A 17,366-nucleotide genomic window follows, 5' to 3' on the forward strand; every position below is an offset into this window, starting at 1 on the left:
AACTACAATGACATAAAACGGTAGTGGTTTTAAAAGTCTGGTTAATGGGCTTACAGATTTCTGGAAATATCCTTAAGAAAACAAGTAGCAAACCTTTTGAGCTTATAGAAAATTTCTGGTTAATTTGTCTTAAAATTTGTAGAGAAAGAAAAAACTGTATATTGAGTATCAAAATGAATATTATAACTTTGGATTTTGATTCACCTGAAAATCTTTTTCTCTATTCTAGAAAATGTTATTAGGTTCTTATGTTAAATGAAAGGTATATAAATATTTGTCTAGAAATCTGGTGCATAAATGTGAATTGTTAAGATAAATATGTATCTTTAGACAGATTTGACTTACCTAATGCCAGAAATCCTAGACCATGTTAATAATGAACAAAATTGTGGTATAGTAAAAATTCAGCTGTACTAGTTTTCTCATAAAAGGAAGAAATTTAATGTGGTAAGGTAACTAGGCCACAAACAAGATAAAGAAGCTAAAATAAAAAACATTTCGTGGCACCTATACATTCGAATCCGGGAAATTTGAAGTATGTTTTGTGTTGTGAGAAATAACCGGCTGTATACTTGTTCATTTCTTATAATTTCTTCAGAGCCTGAAAAGAGATATAATCATCCAGGGCCCACATGACCATTTTTGTCTACCTCTTAAATGAATATGTTAATGTCTAGACATTAGAGGTACTTAATACATTGCAACAATTCGAATCACAAAATAATTTGCTTTGGCAGATGTATTTGGGGTTTTTTCGCCCTGGTTTTCTTTTTAAAAATTTTTAATTCAAGTATAGTTGACATACAGTATTATATGAGTTTCAGGTGTACAACATAGTGATTTGACATTTATGTACATTATGAAATGTTTACCATGATAAGTGTAGTTACCATCTGTCCCTATGCAAAGTTATTGCAGTATTACTGACCGTATTCCTTATTCTGTTCTAGTCATCCCTGTGACTTATTTATTATTTTGTATATTTTATTTTTTGAGAGCGAGAGAGAAAGAATGTGTGTGAGGGGCGGGGCAGAGGGAGTAGGAGAGAGAATCCCAAGCAGTCACCACACCCAGCACAAGCCCGGCCTGGAGCTTAATCCCAGGACCCTGAGACCATGACTTGAGGTGAAATCAAGAGTTGAATGTCTAACCAACTGAGCCACCCAGGCGCCCTTGGAAATTTGTGCTTCTTAATCCCCTTCACCTATTTTGCCCCTTCCCCAACCCCTACCCCTTTGGCAACTACCAGTTCTCTGTATTTACGGCCTATTTCTGTTTTTTGATTGTTTTGTTTTTAGATGCCACATAGAAGTAAAATATGGTATTTGTCTTTCTCTAACTTATTTCACCTAGCGTAATAGCCTCTTAGTCCGTCTGTGTTGTTGCAAATGGAAAGATTTCATTTTTATGGCTTAATATTTTGTTGTGTGTATATATATATATATATACCGCATCTTTTTCCATTCATCTATGGATAGACATTTAGGTTACTTCCATATCTTAACTTTTGTAAATAATGCTGCAATAAATATAGGGATGCATATATCTTTTTGAAGTAGTGTTTTAGTTTTCTTTGGGTAAATACCCAGAAGTAGAATTATTGTATGATATTTCTTGTCATAGATTGTCATTATTAGACTAGACTAGCAACTGTCATTACTAAAGTGTATGATATTTTTAATTTCTTGAGGAACCTCCATACTTTTTTCCACAGTGGCTGTACCAATTTACATTCCTACCAACAGTGCATGAGGGTGTCCCTGCCAACATTGGTTATTTCTTATCTTTTTAATTCTAGCCATTCTGACTGGTGTGAGATGGTAGTCTCATTGTGATTTTGGTATGCATTTCCATGATCATTAGTGATGTTGAGCATCTTGTCATGTGTCTGTTGGCCATTTATATGTCTTCTTCGGGAAAATGTCTATTCAGGTCCTCTGTTTTTTAACTGGATTGTTTGATTTTTTTCATGTTGAGTTGTATGAGTTCTTTATATATTTTGGGTATTGACCACTTATTGGATATGTCATTTGCAGATATCTTCTCTTAAGTTAGTAGGTTGCCTTTTTATTGTTGATGGTTTCCTTTGCTGTGTAGGAGCTTACTAGTTTGATATAGTTCCAGTTGTTTATTTTTGCTTTTGTTTCCCTTGCCTAAGGAGACAGATACAGAAGAATATTGCTAAGGCTGATGTCCAGAAGTTTACTGCCTATGTTTTCTTTCTGTAGTTGTATGGTTTTGTGTCTTAATATTTAGGTCTTTAATATATTTGAGTTTATTCTTATGTATGGCCTCCGAAAGTGATCCAGTTTCATTCTTTTGCATGTAGCTATACAGATGTATTTCTTCTAAAAGAAAAGTGTTCCAGAAAAATACTGGAGATGGGAAAAGTTGGATCTGAAAATTTTGTCTTTGTTCAAAGGAAAGGTCAGTAATGCAGGTGATGACAGAAATAAAAAAGGAAGATGATGAAATGGAATTTTGGAATTGTGTCCAACCCAGGCCTTGGTGTCTCTTGTTATGAACATAGCCAAGCATATGCCACATCACCATCACATTTCATTTATTTCCTGACAGAACAACAGACGGAAACTCTTCATAGCCTTGACTTTGGCATCGTTTTTCTTGGGCATCTGTTACAAATGCCAAAGTCTGTCTCTCTTTGTGTGAATAATGCTTGGAACTGATTGACTGATTTTTGAATATGCACTACCACACCACCAGGCAGGAAATACCATACTAGCCTTCATTTCACCTTCTTAGTGAAAAGAAAAACACCTGTTTAGCCAACTTGAGTGTATCATTTGTATAAAATGAAATAGGTAAAGATCACTAAAGATGTATGGAACAGGGGTGCCTGGGTGGCTCAGTTGTTAAGCGTCTGCCTTCGGCTCAGGTCATGATCCCAGGGTCCTGGGATTGAGCCCCGCAACGAAGCCTGCGGGAAACCTGCTTCTCCCTCTCCCACTCCCACTGCTTGTGTTCCTCTCACTGTGTCTCTCTCTGTCAAATAAATAAAATCTTAAAAAAAAAAAAAAAGGTGTATGGAACAGTTAAAACAAATTTACTTATCTCAAGAAATCATACTTGTTTTAACAATAACTTGTTGGTACAAAGTACCAGTTGCGCTTCCTTTACGCTAATTATCAGCTAAGGGCCCTGCCTGAAACATAATTTCGTTCCTTTGATTCATCTGATTCATGTTAATGAGGGGCTCAGTTTTATAGTTGGGGGCAGGATTAAGGGAACCAAAAAAGAAAATGAGACTTTGAATGAGTTGTGGCAGTGTGAAGCCACTTCTAGGCCCATGAAGGGGTGGGGCAACAAGTTATTGGAGCCCAGAAGGAGCTATGGTTGTAGAGGGATGCGGCTTGGCTGGAATCATGGTTGTGATGGAGGGATTGGACAAATAATACTCAGACTCCTCTCTTCTGCCTTCTGATATTCTGCAAAACCCACTTTAATGACCCTAAAGACCTATGTGATACATACAGTGAATAGAGTTACCTGTGCTCTGAGGTAGCCTTACAAATGAGCAAATGAAGGCTCAAAGAAGCTATACTTTGCCCAAGGTTTCCTTAGAGATAGTGAATCTAAGCCGTTTGATTCTTCCAGCTCTTTTTTTTAATTAACAGCTTTATTGAGATTTAATTTACACACCATAAAATTCTCCTATATTGTTTACAGTGATTTTTAGTATATTTTCATTACCACAGTGTCATCACAGTCTAATCTTCAAACCTTTTCATTACCCCAAAAAGAAACCTTGTGCCTATTTGTAATCAGTCCTCATTCTCAGCCCTAGCCCTAGGCATTAATCCATTGTCTGTCTCTTTAGATTTGCCTTTCCTGGGCACTGCATATAAATGGAATAATACAATACATGTTCTTTTGTGTTTGGATTTTATTTGTTTATTTTTTTTAAAGATTTTATTTATTTATTAGAGAGAGAGGCAGCGAGAGAGGGAACACAAGCAGGGGGAGTGGGAGAGGAAGAAGCAGGCTCCCAGTGGAGCAGGGAGCCTGATGTGGGGCTTGATCCCAGGACTCCGGGATCACGCCCTGAGCCGAAGGCAGACGATTAACGACTGAGCCACTCAGGCGCCCCATGTGTTTGGATTTTACGACAAAGCATAATGTTTTAGAGATTCATCCATGTCGGGGCACCTGGCTGGCTCAGTCAGTTGAGCGTCTGCCTTTGGCTCAGGTCTTGATCCTGGGACCCTGGGATCGAGCCCCGCGTTGGGCTCCCTGCTCAGTGGGGAGCCCGCCTCTCCCTCTCCCCCCCACCCCCCGCTTAAATCCTCTCTCGCTATCTCTCTCTCTCAAATAAATAAATAAAATCTTTAAAAAATGATTCATGCATGTTGTAGCATGTACCAGTACTATAAGTACTTAGAATAATATTCCATTGCAGAGATGTAGCTCATTTTGTTTATCCCTTCACTAGTGTATATTTGGTGGTTTTCACTTTTTGGCTTTTGCAAATAATGCTGCTGTGAACATTTGTATGAAAGTATTTGAACATATGTTTCGTTTTCCTTGGGTAGATACCTAGTAGTGGAATTGTTGGGTCTTTCTGGTAATTCTGTGTTTAACATTTTGAAGAACTGCTAAATTGTTTTCCAAAGTGGCTGCACCATTTTACATTCCCACCAGCAGCATATGACGGTTCTGGTTTCTCCGCATCCTTGTCCACCCCCTCCACACATGCACATTCTCTCTCTCTTTCAAAGAAAAAAAAAATGACCTGAGCTGAGATTAAGGGTCGGACACCTAACTGACTGAGCCACCCAGGGGCTGATTATTCTTATACTTAAGGTTTTTGTTTTTAATTCTCAGACTATGATTAGCTAAAATAAAGTATTTATAAACTACTTGACATTTAGGTATGAGTGGGACAGACATGCTAGAGTTCCACACGCAAAGTTAATTATATGAACTCCATGTGATTTATCTCTACACTCAATTTTGAAGACAGATTTTATACTAAAGAATACTGTATGGTAGATGAAGTAAAAATATTTAGCTTGACTCAGAATATGAGTTAATACAAAGAGCATTAGGCTTCATAAATAGGAAAATGAAGCCTCTACAAAATTACATGTTTTGCTGAAAGTCTTCTAGTGTCATTTGCAGAATCAGGACTGAAATCGGGGCCTCCTAACTTCCAATCCAGGGTTTTTATCTTTCTCAACTATGAAAAGTTTAAAACCATATTTTCAGGGGTGCCTGGGTGGCTCAGTCATTAAGCATCTGCCTTCGGCTCAGGGCGTGATCCCGGCGTTATGGGATCGAGCCCCACATCGGGCTTCTCCGCTGGGAGCCTCCTTCTTCCTCTCCCACTCTCCCTGCTTGTGTTCCCTCTCTCGCTGTCTCTTTCTCTCTGTCAAATAAATAAATCTTAAAAAAAAGCATATTTTCAAAGCTTAAAGACAATTTTGTTTTTAATATACCGGAATATCTGTATCTTCAGTGGCCAAATTCTTTAACACGGAGAAGAGAGTAATAGGGCTACTAAATGTGGGGTGCCTGGGTGGTACAGTCTGGATGAGTGTCCAACTCTTGGTTTGTCTCAGGTCACGATCTCAGGGTTGTGGAATCGAGCCCTGTGTTGGACTCCCTGCTCAGTGTAGAGTTTGCTTAAGACTCTCTCCCCCTCTCCCTCTGCCCCTCCCTGCCAGGCTCTCTCTCTAAAATAAATACATAAAAGTAAACCAGACTACATAAGGCAAAATCATTCATTCAGTGCGTAGGTAAACTTACTGCTTGTATGCAAGTACTGGCTTGTTTCCTTGGGATTTAACATATTTCATGGAACTTTTGCTAATTGATTTTAAAACTTGGAATGTGTTTTTTTTTTTTCCCTAAAGATTTTATTTATTAATTTGACATAGACAGCCAGTGAGAGAGGGAACACAAGCAGGGGGAGTGGGAGAGGAAGAAGCAGGCTCCCAGCAGAGGAGCCCAACGTGGGGCTTGATCCCAGAATGCCGGGATCACTCCCTGAGCCGAAGGCAGACGCATAACGACTGTGCCACCCAGGCGCTCCTGGAATGTGTTTCTTAACTACTATGGACATAAGAGTACGCTACCCAAAGAATAGATTTGTATGTTATTGCTGTCAGGATATAAACCATAAGATAGCTTCTTCTCAGTAATATATTCAAAAACATTTTTTTCTTATGATCATGTGCCATCACTGCACAAACTGTCATTTAGAAGAGATTTTTTTGTCTCCGGTTTCTCATCTGCCTTAAAAGTTAATTTTCTTTGCTAAACAGATTAAGTGTAGGGGCACCTGGGTGGCTTAGTCAGTGAAGCGTCTGACTTTTGATTTTGGCTCAGGTCATGATCTCAGGGTCATGAGATGGAGGCCTGCGTGGGTCTTGGCGCTGGGTGTGGAGCCTGCTTGGGATTCTCTCTCTTCCTCTGCCTCTTCCCCCTCTTCTCTCTCTCTGTCTGTCTCTCTCTCCCTCTCAAAAAAATAAATAAAAATTTAAAAATTAAGAAGCTTAGGAAAGAATATTCAGACTTAAGCCAGAAAGTAGTAACTGAATAATTAATCTTGCGGTTTGCTTTAATTTTTAGGAAAATGTCAGTTTTTTTAATTGGCGTTTAAGTGACAGCAACTGAAGGAAGATGATACTACCCCCTGCAAAATTCTGATCCTTCTTATCTTCAACATTGAATCTACCCTACCTTGAGTGTGTGGGGAGGAGATAGAAGATTGACGTTTTATGCTAGGCTGGGAATATGAAGATTAAAACAATTGTGACTCTTATCTCTTGGCTCCTTCCCTCTTCTCTAGGCCTTAGCTCCTGTAATTTTTGAAGTATGTATGGGGATAATATAAGTTCTGTGTTTTCCTCCCTACCACCCTAGCCTTGGGGGTTAGGAAGGACTCTATCAGGGTAGGTCCTATATTAAGTAAATGAACATTTATTCAAAGGAGATCTTACATTGGCTCAAATATGGGAATCTGTTGACCATGTTTTGAGATGTGTGTGTGTCCCCCGCCCCCCCGCCGGGGCAGGATAATCTTTTTTTTTTTTTTTTTTTTAATTTGGCTTTTGTGGGGCTCCTGGCTAGCTGATTCAAGAGCATGTGACTCTTGATCTCGGAGTCATAAATTCAAACCCTACATTGGGCACAGAAATTACTGAAAAATAAAAATCTCAAAAAAAAATCTTTTTTTTTTTTTTAACATTTTTTATTTATTTATTTGACAGAGAGAGAGGCAGTGAGAGAAGGAACACAAGCAGGGGGAGAGGGAGAAGCAGGCTTCCTGCTGAGCAGGGAGCCCGACGCGGGACTCTGTCCCACAGCGCTGGGATCATGACCTGAGCCGAAGGCAGATGCTTAATGCCTGAGCCACCCAGGCACCCCCCCAAAAAAATTTTTAAACACTTTTAAAAATCTGGCCTTTGTTTAAAAAAATAAACAATGTCAGGTTGCCTGGCTGACTCAGTTGAAAGAGTGTGTGACTTTATTTTTTAAGATGTATTTATTCACTTTTTAGAGAGAGGTAGTGTGAACATGAGTGGGGGAGGAGCAGAGGGAGAGAATCCTCAAGCAGACTCCCTGCGGAGGTACAGAGCCCACCCCTGGACTTGATCCCAGGACCCTGAGATAATGACCTGAGCTGAAATCAAGAATGGGACGCTCAACCAACTGAGCCACACAGGTACCCCGAGCATGTGACTCTTAATCTTGGGGTCGTGAGTTCTAGTCCCACTTCGGGTGTAGAGATTACTACAAACAAAACAAAACAAAACAAAAAAACCTCAAAACCATAAATAACTGTTTTAAGTTTAAAAATAATCAATGTCAACAAATCAGTGACTATCAGATTTTTATAAGGGTTAAAACCTTTGGCCATTGGGGGGTCTTCCAGTTGGCTCCTGTGTCCCCTTGAGATGCTGTTGTTGTTTTGTCTTTTTTTTTTTTTTCTCCTTTAACACGCCTTTGTAAATGTAGGGGTTTTCCCCTGTCTTTCTTTTTTTTTCATGAGCACTTTCTTACTTTCTGGTACTATAAGATGCTCGAGTTCTTCTGTATTTCCTGCCCCAGTACTAGAATGACCCATTTCTTCAGGGAGCACTGGTTCCTTTTTCTTGAAGTATGATATTAGGAGCCATGATCCGGGTAGGAAGTATGCTCTTTTCAGCCGGGGAGTCTTCATTTCTAGGCTCTGGCAGCTAGTAGAACAAGGAAATATATGTGTGTAGATTATTTTTTTACTTTTTTAAAAAGATTTTATTTACTTAATTGAGAGAGAGAGAGATAGCACACAAACGGGGGAGTAGCAAAAGAATAAACTAAGACTCCTACCTTACACTATATACAAAAATTAAGTCAAAATGGGGATGTCTGGGTGGCTCAGTTAAGTGTCCAACCGTTGATTTCACTCAGGTCATGATCTCAGAGTCATGGTATCGAGCCCTGCATTGGGCTGCCCACTTGGCAGGGGTCTGCTTGAGGATTCTCTCCTGCTGTCCCTTGCATGTGCTCTCTCTCTCAAATAAATAAATCTTTTTTTTTTAAGATTTTATTTATTTACTTGACAGAGAAAGCCCAAGCAGGGAGAGAGAGGCAGGCAGAAGGAGAGGGAGAAGCAGACTCCTCGCTGAGCAGGAAGCCTGATGCGGTACTCAATCCCAGGACCTTGGGATCATGACCTGAGCTGAAGATAGGCGCTTAACAACTGAGCCACCCAGGTGCCCCCACAAATAAATAAATAAATCTTAAAAAAAAAAAAATAAAGATGTTCAACATCATTAGGTAAACGCAAATCAAAGCCACAGTGAGGTACCATTTCACACCTACTAGGATGGCTATTATAATAAAAAGCTTTAAGAAGTATCAGCAAAGATGATGAGAAATTGTGACCCTTAACCATTGCTGGTGGTAATGTAAAATGGTACAGCCAATTTGGTTGGCCAATTTTCAAAATGTTGAACATGTTTGAGTTGTCATATGATTAAAAAATTCCACTCCTAGGTACATACCCAAGAGAAAACATACATCCACACGAAAACCTGTTCATGAATGTTCATAGCGGCATAATTCATAATAGCCAAACAGTGGAAAAAACCCAAATGTCTATCAACTTATAATGGCTAAAGAAAATGTGTATCTATACAATGGGATATTGTTCAGCCATAGAATGGAGTAAAGTACTGATATATCCATTTTGTAACATAGATGAACCTTGAAAAGATTATACTAAGTAAGTCACAAAAGGCCCACCTATAGTATGATTCCATTTTTATGAAATGTTTTGAGTAGGCAAATACACAGAGACAGAAAGTAGATTAGTGATTGCCTGGGGCTGGATGGAGGGGGGTATGCAGAGTGATACTAATGGGTACAGGTTTATTTTTGAGGCAATGAGAATGTTCTAAAATTAGATTATGGTTCTGGTTGCATAACTGAATAGTCTAAAAATGCACTGATTTATACACTTTAAATGGATGACTTTTTTTTTTTGTTTTTTTTTGTTTTTTAAAGATTTTATTTATTTATTTGACAGAGATTGAGACAGCCAGTGAGAGAGGGAATACAAGCAGGGGGAGTGGGAGAGGAAGAAGCAGGCTCATAGCAGAGGAGCCTGATGTGGGGCTCGATCCCATAACGCCGGGATCACGCCCTGAGCTGAAGGCATACGCTTAACCGCGGTGCCACCCAGGCGCCCCGACTTTTTTTTTTAAAGATTTTATTTATTTATTTGACAGAGATAGAGACAGCCAGCGAGAGAGGGAACACAAGCAGGGGGAGTAGGAGAAGCAGGCTCATAGTGGAGAAGCCTGACGTGGGGCTCGATCCCATAAAGCCGGGATCACTCCCTTAGCCTAAGGCAGACGCTTAACCACTGTGCCACCCAGGCGCCCCTAAATGGATGACTTTTAAGGTATGCGAATTACATATCAGTAAAGCTGTAATTTAAAAAAAAGTTTAGAACAAAATGAGAAACTTAGGGATAAATTTAACAAAATACTTGCAAGAATTAGCTATTAAACACTACAAAAGACTGCTGAGAGAAATTAAAGACCTAAATAAATAGATATATTCATGGATTAGAACACTCAGTACTTTTAAGATGGTAGCTTTCCCCAAATTGATGTGTAGTTTCAGCGCAGTGTTTTTTGTAGAAATTGACAAGCTGACTCTAAAATTTGTGTGAGAATACCTGGCATAGCCAAAATAATTTTGAAGAACAAAACTGGAAGTTTTTTAGAACCTGAATGAGTCATTTATCAGGCTGTGTGTTATTGGCCTAAGAACAGACATATTAATATTGTAGCACAATATTTAAGAAGAGAACCACAAATATATGGCTAGTTGATTTTTTTTAAGAGGTGCCATGGCAATTCGATAGGTAAAAAATTAGTTTTTTCAATATATAGTACTGGGACAATTGCATACCCAAATTTAAAAAAAAATGAATCCCAAGCCTTACCTCACACCATATACAAAAAATTAATTCCAAATGAATCGTAGACCTAAATGGAAAAAGTAATACTATAAAACTTCCAGAAGGAATCAGAAGAGAAAATCTTTGAGCTATTGAAGTAGGCAAAGATCTCTCAGCAACAACAGCAAAAATACAATTCATAGGGGCACCTGCTGGTTCAGTCAGTGGAGCATGCAACTCTTGATCTTGGTGTGATAAATTTGAGACCCAGATTGGGTGTAGAGATTACTTAAAAATAATACCTTTTAAAAAATGGTTCTGTTCTTCTAACTACATTGTTATAAGTATGAAAGCCATAGAGTGGGAGAAAATATTTGCAAAACATATATCTCACCAAGAATTTGATTCTAGAATATAGGCAATACCTAAAACTCAAGAAAACAAATAACTCAATAAAAAATAGGCAAAAGATTTGAGTAGATATTTTACCAAAGATTTCTGCATAGTAGACGAGCAAATGTGCTCATCATTGTTAGTTATTAAGGAAATGCAAATTAAAACCACAGTGAAGGAGGCACCTGGGTGGCACCGTCAGGCAGCCGCAGCCGACTCTTGGTTGCGGCCCTGGTCGTGATCTCAGGGTTGTGAGATTGAATTCTGCATGGGGCCCCGCATTCAGTGTGAGTTCTGCTTAGGATTCTCTCTCCCTCTCTTTCTGCCCCTCCCCCCTCAAATAAATGTTTAAAAAAAACAAACCACAATGAGGTACTGTTGCACACCAATTAGAACAGTTAAAATTTTTAAAAAGAAAAGAAACAGCTTATAAATTGATAATACTTAGTGCTAGTGAGGATGCAGTCACTAGACCACACATACATTACTAGAGGAATGCAAAAGGGATAGCCACTTCGGAAAATGGGCAGTTTCTCTAAAGTTCGGCATTACCATGTAACTCAGCCATCCCCCCCTGTGTTTTTAGTCAAGTGAAATGAAACCTAATGTTCACACAGAAACTTTTGCACAGGTTTGTGGCACCTTTATTCATAATTGCTAAAAACAGGAAAGAACCCAAAGGTTCTTAAATTGTTAATGGATTTAAAACAAGCACTAAGCTCTGATGTGTCCATATAACAGAATGCTGCTCGGCTATAAAACATAATAAATTACTGATAAAAATAAAAACATGGATGACTCTCAAAGGCATTAAGCTAACTGAAAGTAGCTAGACACAAAAGGCTACATATTAAATGATTCTATTCATTTGACATTTTGGAAAAGGCAAAACTATAAGGAGAGAGAATAGATCTTTGGGAGATGGTGGGAGGAGTTCACTACCAAGGGGCATGGGGGCATCCTTTGAATTGATGGGGCTGTTCTCTCCCTTAGTTTTTGCAGTGTTTATTTACTTGTCGAAACTCACTGACCTGTGAATTTTATTGTATGCAAATTGTACCTTAATTTTTTAAGTTTAAAAAATGAATCTTTACCCTTATCTCACAAAATTTATCTCAAAATGGTTCATAGATCTAAACATAAAAGTTAAAACATTAAAACTCTAAGAAAATGTAGGTAAAAATATTAGCGACTCTAAAAGCACTGATTTTATGGGGGAAAAATGTACTTAGGCTGATCAAAAATTAAAACCTTGTTGGACTCAGAAGTGGAGAGTGGGATGGTGGTTGCCAGAGGCTAGGGGAAGAGGGAAATGGGGAGTTGTTCCAAGGATATAAAGTTTCAGTTATTCAAAATGAATAAGCCCTAGAGATCTGTAGGACATAGTGCACATAGTTAACACTAATGTATCACATGCTATGTTAAGTGGGGAGATCTCATGTTAAATGCTCTTACCACAATAAAACTAACTTGATGAAAGCTTTTTATTTAAAGACACTAAAAAATAAAAAGGCAAGCCATTAGATTGGAAGAAAACATTCACAGTACATATATCTGACCCAAAAATGTGGATCCAGAATATAAGAAAAACTCTTAACAACCTAATAGGAGAGCTAACTTAACCCACTTTTCTTAAAGGCAAAAAATGGGAACAAACATCACAAGAGGAGTTGAAAGAATAGAATAGCCTGTTGGCATATAAAAACATGCTCACGCTCATCATTTGTTATTAGGAAATGCAAGTTGAACCGCGATACCACTATACCTACCTAGAATGGCTAAAATTAAAAAGACTGACGGGGCGCCTGGGTGGCACAGTCGGCTAAGTGGCTGACTCTTGATTTTGGGTCAGCTCATGATCTCAGGGTCATGAGATTGAGCCCTCTGTCAGGCTCCATGCTGAGCGCAGAGTCAGCTTTAGATTCTCCCCTTCTCTCTGCCCCTCCCATTCATTCTCTCTCTCTCTCTCTCAAAGAAATAAATAAATCTTTTTTAAAAAGGAAGACTGAGGGGCGCCTGGGTGGCACAGCGGTTAAGTGTCTGCCTTCGGCTCAGGGCGTGATCCCGGCGTTGTGGGATTGAGCTCCACATCAGGCTCCTCCACTATGAGCCTGCTTCTTCCTCTCCCACTCCCCCTGCTTGTGTTCCCTCTCTCGCTGGCTGTCTCTATCTCTGTCAAATAAATAAATAAAATCTTTTTAATAAATAAATAAATAAATAAAAAGGAAGACTGAAAACATCATGTCATGACAAGGATGTAAAGCAAAAATGGAGTGTTGATTCATTACTAATGGTAACGTAAAGTGGGACATGCACCTAATTTATGACCTTGTAATTCCACTCCTAGATATTTAACTTAAGAGAAATGAAAACATATGTCCATGAAAGACTTGTATACAAATGTTCCTAGCAGGGAATATAGTCAATAATATTGTAATAATGTTGTAGGTGACAGATGGTAACTACATGTGTCATGGTAAGCATTTCATAACGTGTGTAATTGTTGAATCACTATGTTGTACACCTGAAACTAATATTATATGTCAACTCTACTTCTATTTTTAAAAGTCTATAGTGATATATTTTTGAAGTGTAAGATATATGCATTTTTGAAAAATATGAAAATATAAGTATATATATCCATGTACATAAGAGGGAGAAAAGGGGGGAAAGCTCATTTTTATTTTATAAAAGAAGACCGCCTTTTAAATATTAAAAGAATGATGTAATTAGAAAACGACCATTACCACACATCTCCAGTGTGATAATTAAATTAAAAATCATTAGTGGATGATGTCCAAAACCTTTGACTGTTGGGCATAAGATATTTACACTGTCTTAAAGTAACACCTCACAATTGCATTTCAAAGGAGAAAAAATAATTACATGGAAAGATCCGACAGGTGTACTTTAACCAATACAAGTTTAGCATCACCAATTATGAGACAGACTGATATGTGCATCCTCATCTGATGTGATAAGAAGTACAAAGTATCGCTTACTTCTCATGGGGAGTCAATCAGACAGAGCCAGGATTTGTAATAGTTTACATCCAGCTGACTTGGATTCCTCAACAACAATAACAAGTCTGTGCCATGAAATCAAGACAAAAGGGATCTGGGATTAGAGGCAGGGTGGAGGCACTGTTCTCAATTTAAAAAGTCATAACCAAGTGCAGTTCTTGAATTTTGATTGGATTCCACATAGAAAGAGCTTTAAAATCCCAAACATTTTGGCAACAATTGGAAAATTGGAATATGACCTCTATTACGTACTATTACTGACTTAAAGTTAAATTTCTTCAAGTCTAATATCTGTGTGTAAAGAAAAATAAAACAAAGGTCACAAAATGTTAATGATTATTGAGTCTTAAGTAAGCGGTATAAGTTTTTCACTGGACTCTTTCAGTTCTTCTGTGAGTTTAAAATACTCAAAAATCAAGGGGAGAAGTAAGTGGTATAAGTCTTTCATTGGACTATTTCAGTTTTTCTGTGGGTTTAAAATACTCAAAGTAAAAATCAAGGGGAGAAAAATTACTGAATTACTCTCAAAATGCCGAGGCTTGAAATTTTCTAGGTGAGTTATTTTAATTATCAATTAATTCAAGTTATCTGATATTCCATAAAATGTTAGAACTAGAGGGACTTAAGAGATTATCTTGTCTAGTCCTTCATTCACACAGATGAGGAATTTAGTCTGACATTAATTAAGTCCCTTAGTGAAATCCCACTGTAAGCCAGTGGTAGAGCTTGGACAGTGAACTCAGCTGTCCCGGTTTCCAGGATATCACTCTTCCCACTATGCCTTGTCACTTCTCTACCAGTAAAAGGAAGTAAAGTTGAATTAAGGAAAATACTATGCATCGTTTTTCTTCCTACTCTATCCTCAATATATTTCCCCCATTTTGCCAGTGTTTTCAGACTGTGTTTGATCTATTGATGTGTAGGTCAGGAATTTAGTCAAAGACTTCCACAACTTTTATTAATTGCTCTCCTAGAGATGTTTTGATCCAGTTGTTTGAGCTATGTGTTTTCAGTCACTTATTTTTTATTATCCTTTAGTTTAAGCTTTGAAGAAGGACATCCCTCACACTCTGAAACAGATCTCCTTCAGAGACAGACTTTTGCAGCCTCTCATCAGCTTCCTGGATACGCTACCACACCTCAGCCAACTGGTAAAAATGCTCTTATAAAATGCATCTGGCTACATTTAGTGATTAAGAAGAAAAATCAGCTTTCTCATATTGGGTAATGAATATGGGCAGGACATAATGGAGCTGTGGGAAAAGTGAAAATGAAAATGAAATCAAAAGCTTTATCTTTTACTGATAGAGAATATCTATATAATTGGTGGGGAGATCTTTTTTCATAGGTCTTTGTGCATTTTAAATTATAACTATACTTGGTCAAACTAATATTTGTTTGCTATTTCAAAACAGGGTTGTGGAACTTCTGGCCTCAAATTTCAGAGATTCCTTTTTAAAATAAGAACAGAATTAATAATTTTATATTAATACATATTTTTACTTTATGATATATTTTATCTTCAAATGTAGGTCTTTCTGGAATATTCGATACTAGTGTGAACAGTGCCAGCACTAACACTAAAGAATCTTCAGTGATGAATTTTCTCTCTGCTGTTGAATCCCGAACCGCTCAGGCTGCTTCTTCAGGAACTACTCTTTTACCACAATTCAGGGCTCCATCCTGGCAGACAGGTGACGCTTTGTTTTCAGAATTTTTTAAGTCCAGAAGAAATACTGATAAAAGTACACTTTTTATGGGCTTGTCACTATGTAGTGTGGCTGAAAGTAATTACTGCCTTTTCAGTGAACTTTAAAACCTGGAATTTTTCACAATTTCACATTGGACAGAATTCAAATTTATCGCTGATAGAAACTAACAAGTTGAAGAAGGTAATTATTAGAGATAAACCCTGGACCTCAAGTTCTTATCTGGCAATTTAAGTGGTTACTTGTCTACTTAATAGAAGCAAACATTCAGTTTCTTTTATTTTTCCATTTCAGCTTTACTGAGGTATAATTGATAGATTAAATTGTAAGATGTTTAAAGTGAACATTGTGGTGATCTGCTATATGTTACATTGTGAAAGAATTCCCCTTCCATCTGATTCATTAACACATCCATCACCTTACATATTTATCTTTTTTGTTTTTTTGGTGTTAAGTTCGTTTATCTCGTGACTTCAGACTAAGTAGGTAGTATAGTCAAAAACATTGGGACTGATTTCATCACTGGAGTTATGTAAAGTTATCTAGACTTGAACAGATTACATCACTATTTAGTAAAGGCCATTATTGGCTGATACTACTGTATTTTCCCTATTTATATGTACATTACATTTTCAACTATTTCTCCCCCCAAATTATTTGTATATATTTTTACTTTTTTCAGGGTGACAGGAAAGTTGGTGATTTTTTTTAAGGTTTTGTTTTAAAGAATATGAAATGTCATAGCATATTTGAGGAGATATTTTAAAGTAATAGCTATAGGAAATAATACTTTATCATTCTGTTGTAAATTCCATTAATAGAGCTTTTCAGTATGCTCCAAGGAGATAATTAATGTTTTAGTGTGACATAAAAGAGGAGATTATAAAACAAAGTAGATTCATTTTTTGCTTCTTGGAATAATTGTACTATATGTATTTAGTTAGATTTTCTATTCCAGTTTCTATGATTATTATTTTAAACATAAATTTTAAATGTTACTCATTCTTTTAAGTATAACTATATTTTTTCTGTCTTCATAGTATTAATACTTTTTTGACATTTAATAGGAAGAAGTGAGAGAAGGTTTTTGAAAAGGCCAGAGAATCTTTTTCCCCCTATTTTTCTAAATAAAAAAATTTTAATGGCAGTTCAGTAAAAAACATATAAACAATAAAAAGGTCTACAAAAGGGAAAGTGATAGTTCCTTACTACAGTCTCACTTTTGTAGAGAAGAGTTAACAGTTTGATATTTACTCTTCTTTGATATCTTTGCATATCAAAACATATATATCCTCTTAATCAGTGTTTATAGCAATAGTATTAATCAGTTGTGCCATAATTATTTGATCAGTCCTATGTTGATGGACATGTGGGTTGTGTCCACTTATTTCCGTAGAATAAATTTCTAGAAGTAGAACTTTTATTTATTTATTTATTTTTAAAGATTTTATTTATTTGACAGAGATAGAGACAGCCAGCGAGAGAGGGAACACAAGCAGGGGGAGTGGGAGGGGAAGAAGCAGGCTCACAGTGGAGGAGCCTGATGTGGGGCTCGATCCCACAACGCCGGGATCACACCCTGAGACGCCCAACCGCTGTGCCACCCAGGCGCCCCTAGAAGTAGAACTTTTAGATCATAAGGGTATACATACGTTAACTTTTGCTATATTTGGCTAGAATGCTTTCCTGAAATGAAAGTATTTTCTTCTTGACAATGCTAATTTCTGATCAGCTTTTATGATAAGCAAGTGTGTGTATATATATTTTAAGGTTCATTTATTAGAGAGAAAGAGTGCATGGGATGGGGGGGGGTCAGAGGGAGAG

General features: G+C 37.5%; 1 protein-coding gene across 5 annotated transcripts in view; it reads left to right on the top strand.

Moving 5' to 3' along the window:
• The window catches only part of QSER1 (glutamine and serine rich 1), a 75,595-nt gene that overhangs the window by 17,863 nt on the left and 40,366 nt on the right, over positions 1-17,366 (top strand). For all 5 annotated transcript variants that reach the window (XM_034644979.1, XM_034644976.1, XM_034644978.1 and 2 more), the window contains 2 exons: positions 14,872-14,984; positions 15,366-15,527. In XM_034644979.1, coding sequence (XP_034500870.1) covers positions 15,431-15,527 — 97 coding nt within the window. In that variant the 5' untranslated portion in view covers positions 14,872-14,984; positions 15,366-15,430. The remainder of the gene's footprint in view (positions 1-14,871; positions 14,985-15,365; positions 15,528-17,366) is intronic.

This window comes from Ailuropoda melanoleuca, chromosome 16 (assembly GCF_002007445.2).
Source record: "Ailuropoda melanoleuca isolate Jingjing chromosome 16, ASM200744v2, whole genome shotgun sequence".
In the NCBI taxonomy this organism is placed as follows: domain Eukaryota; kingdom Metazoa; phylum Chordata; class Mammalia; order Carnivora; family Ursidae; genus Ailuropoda; species Ailuropoda melanoleuca.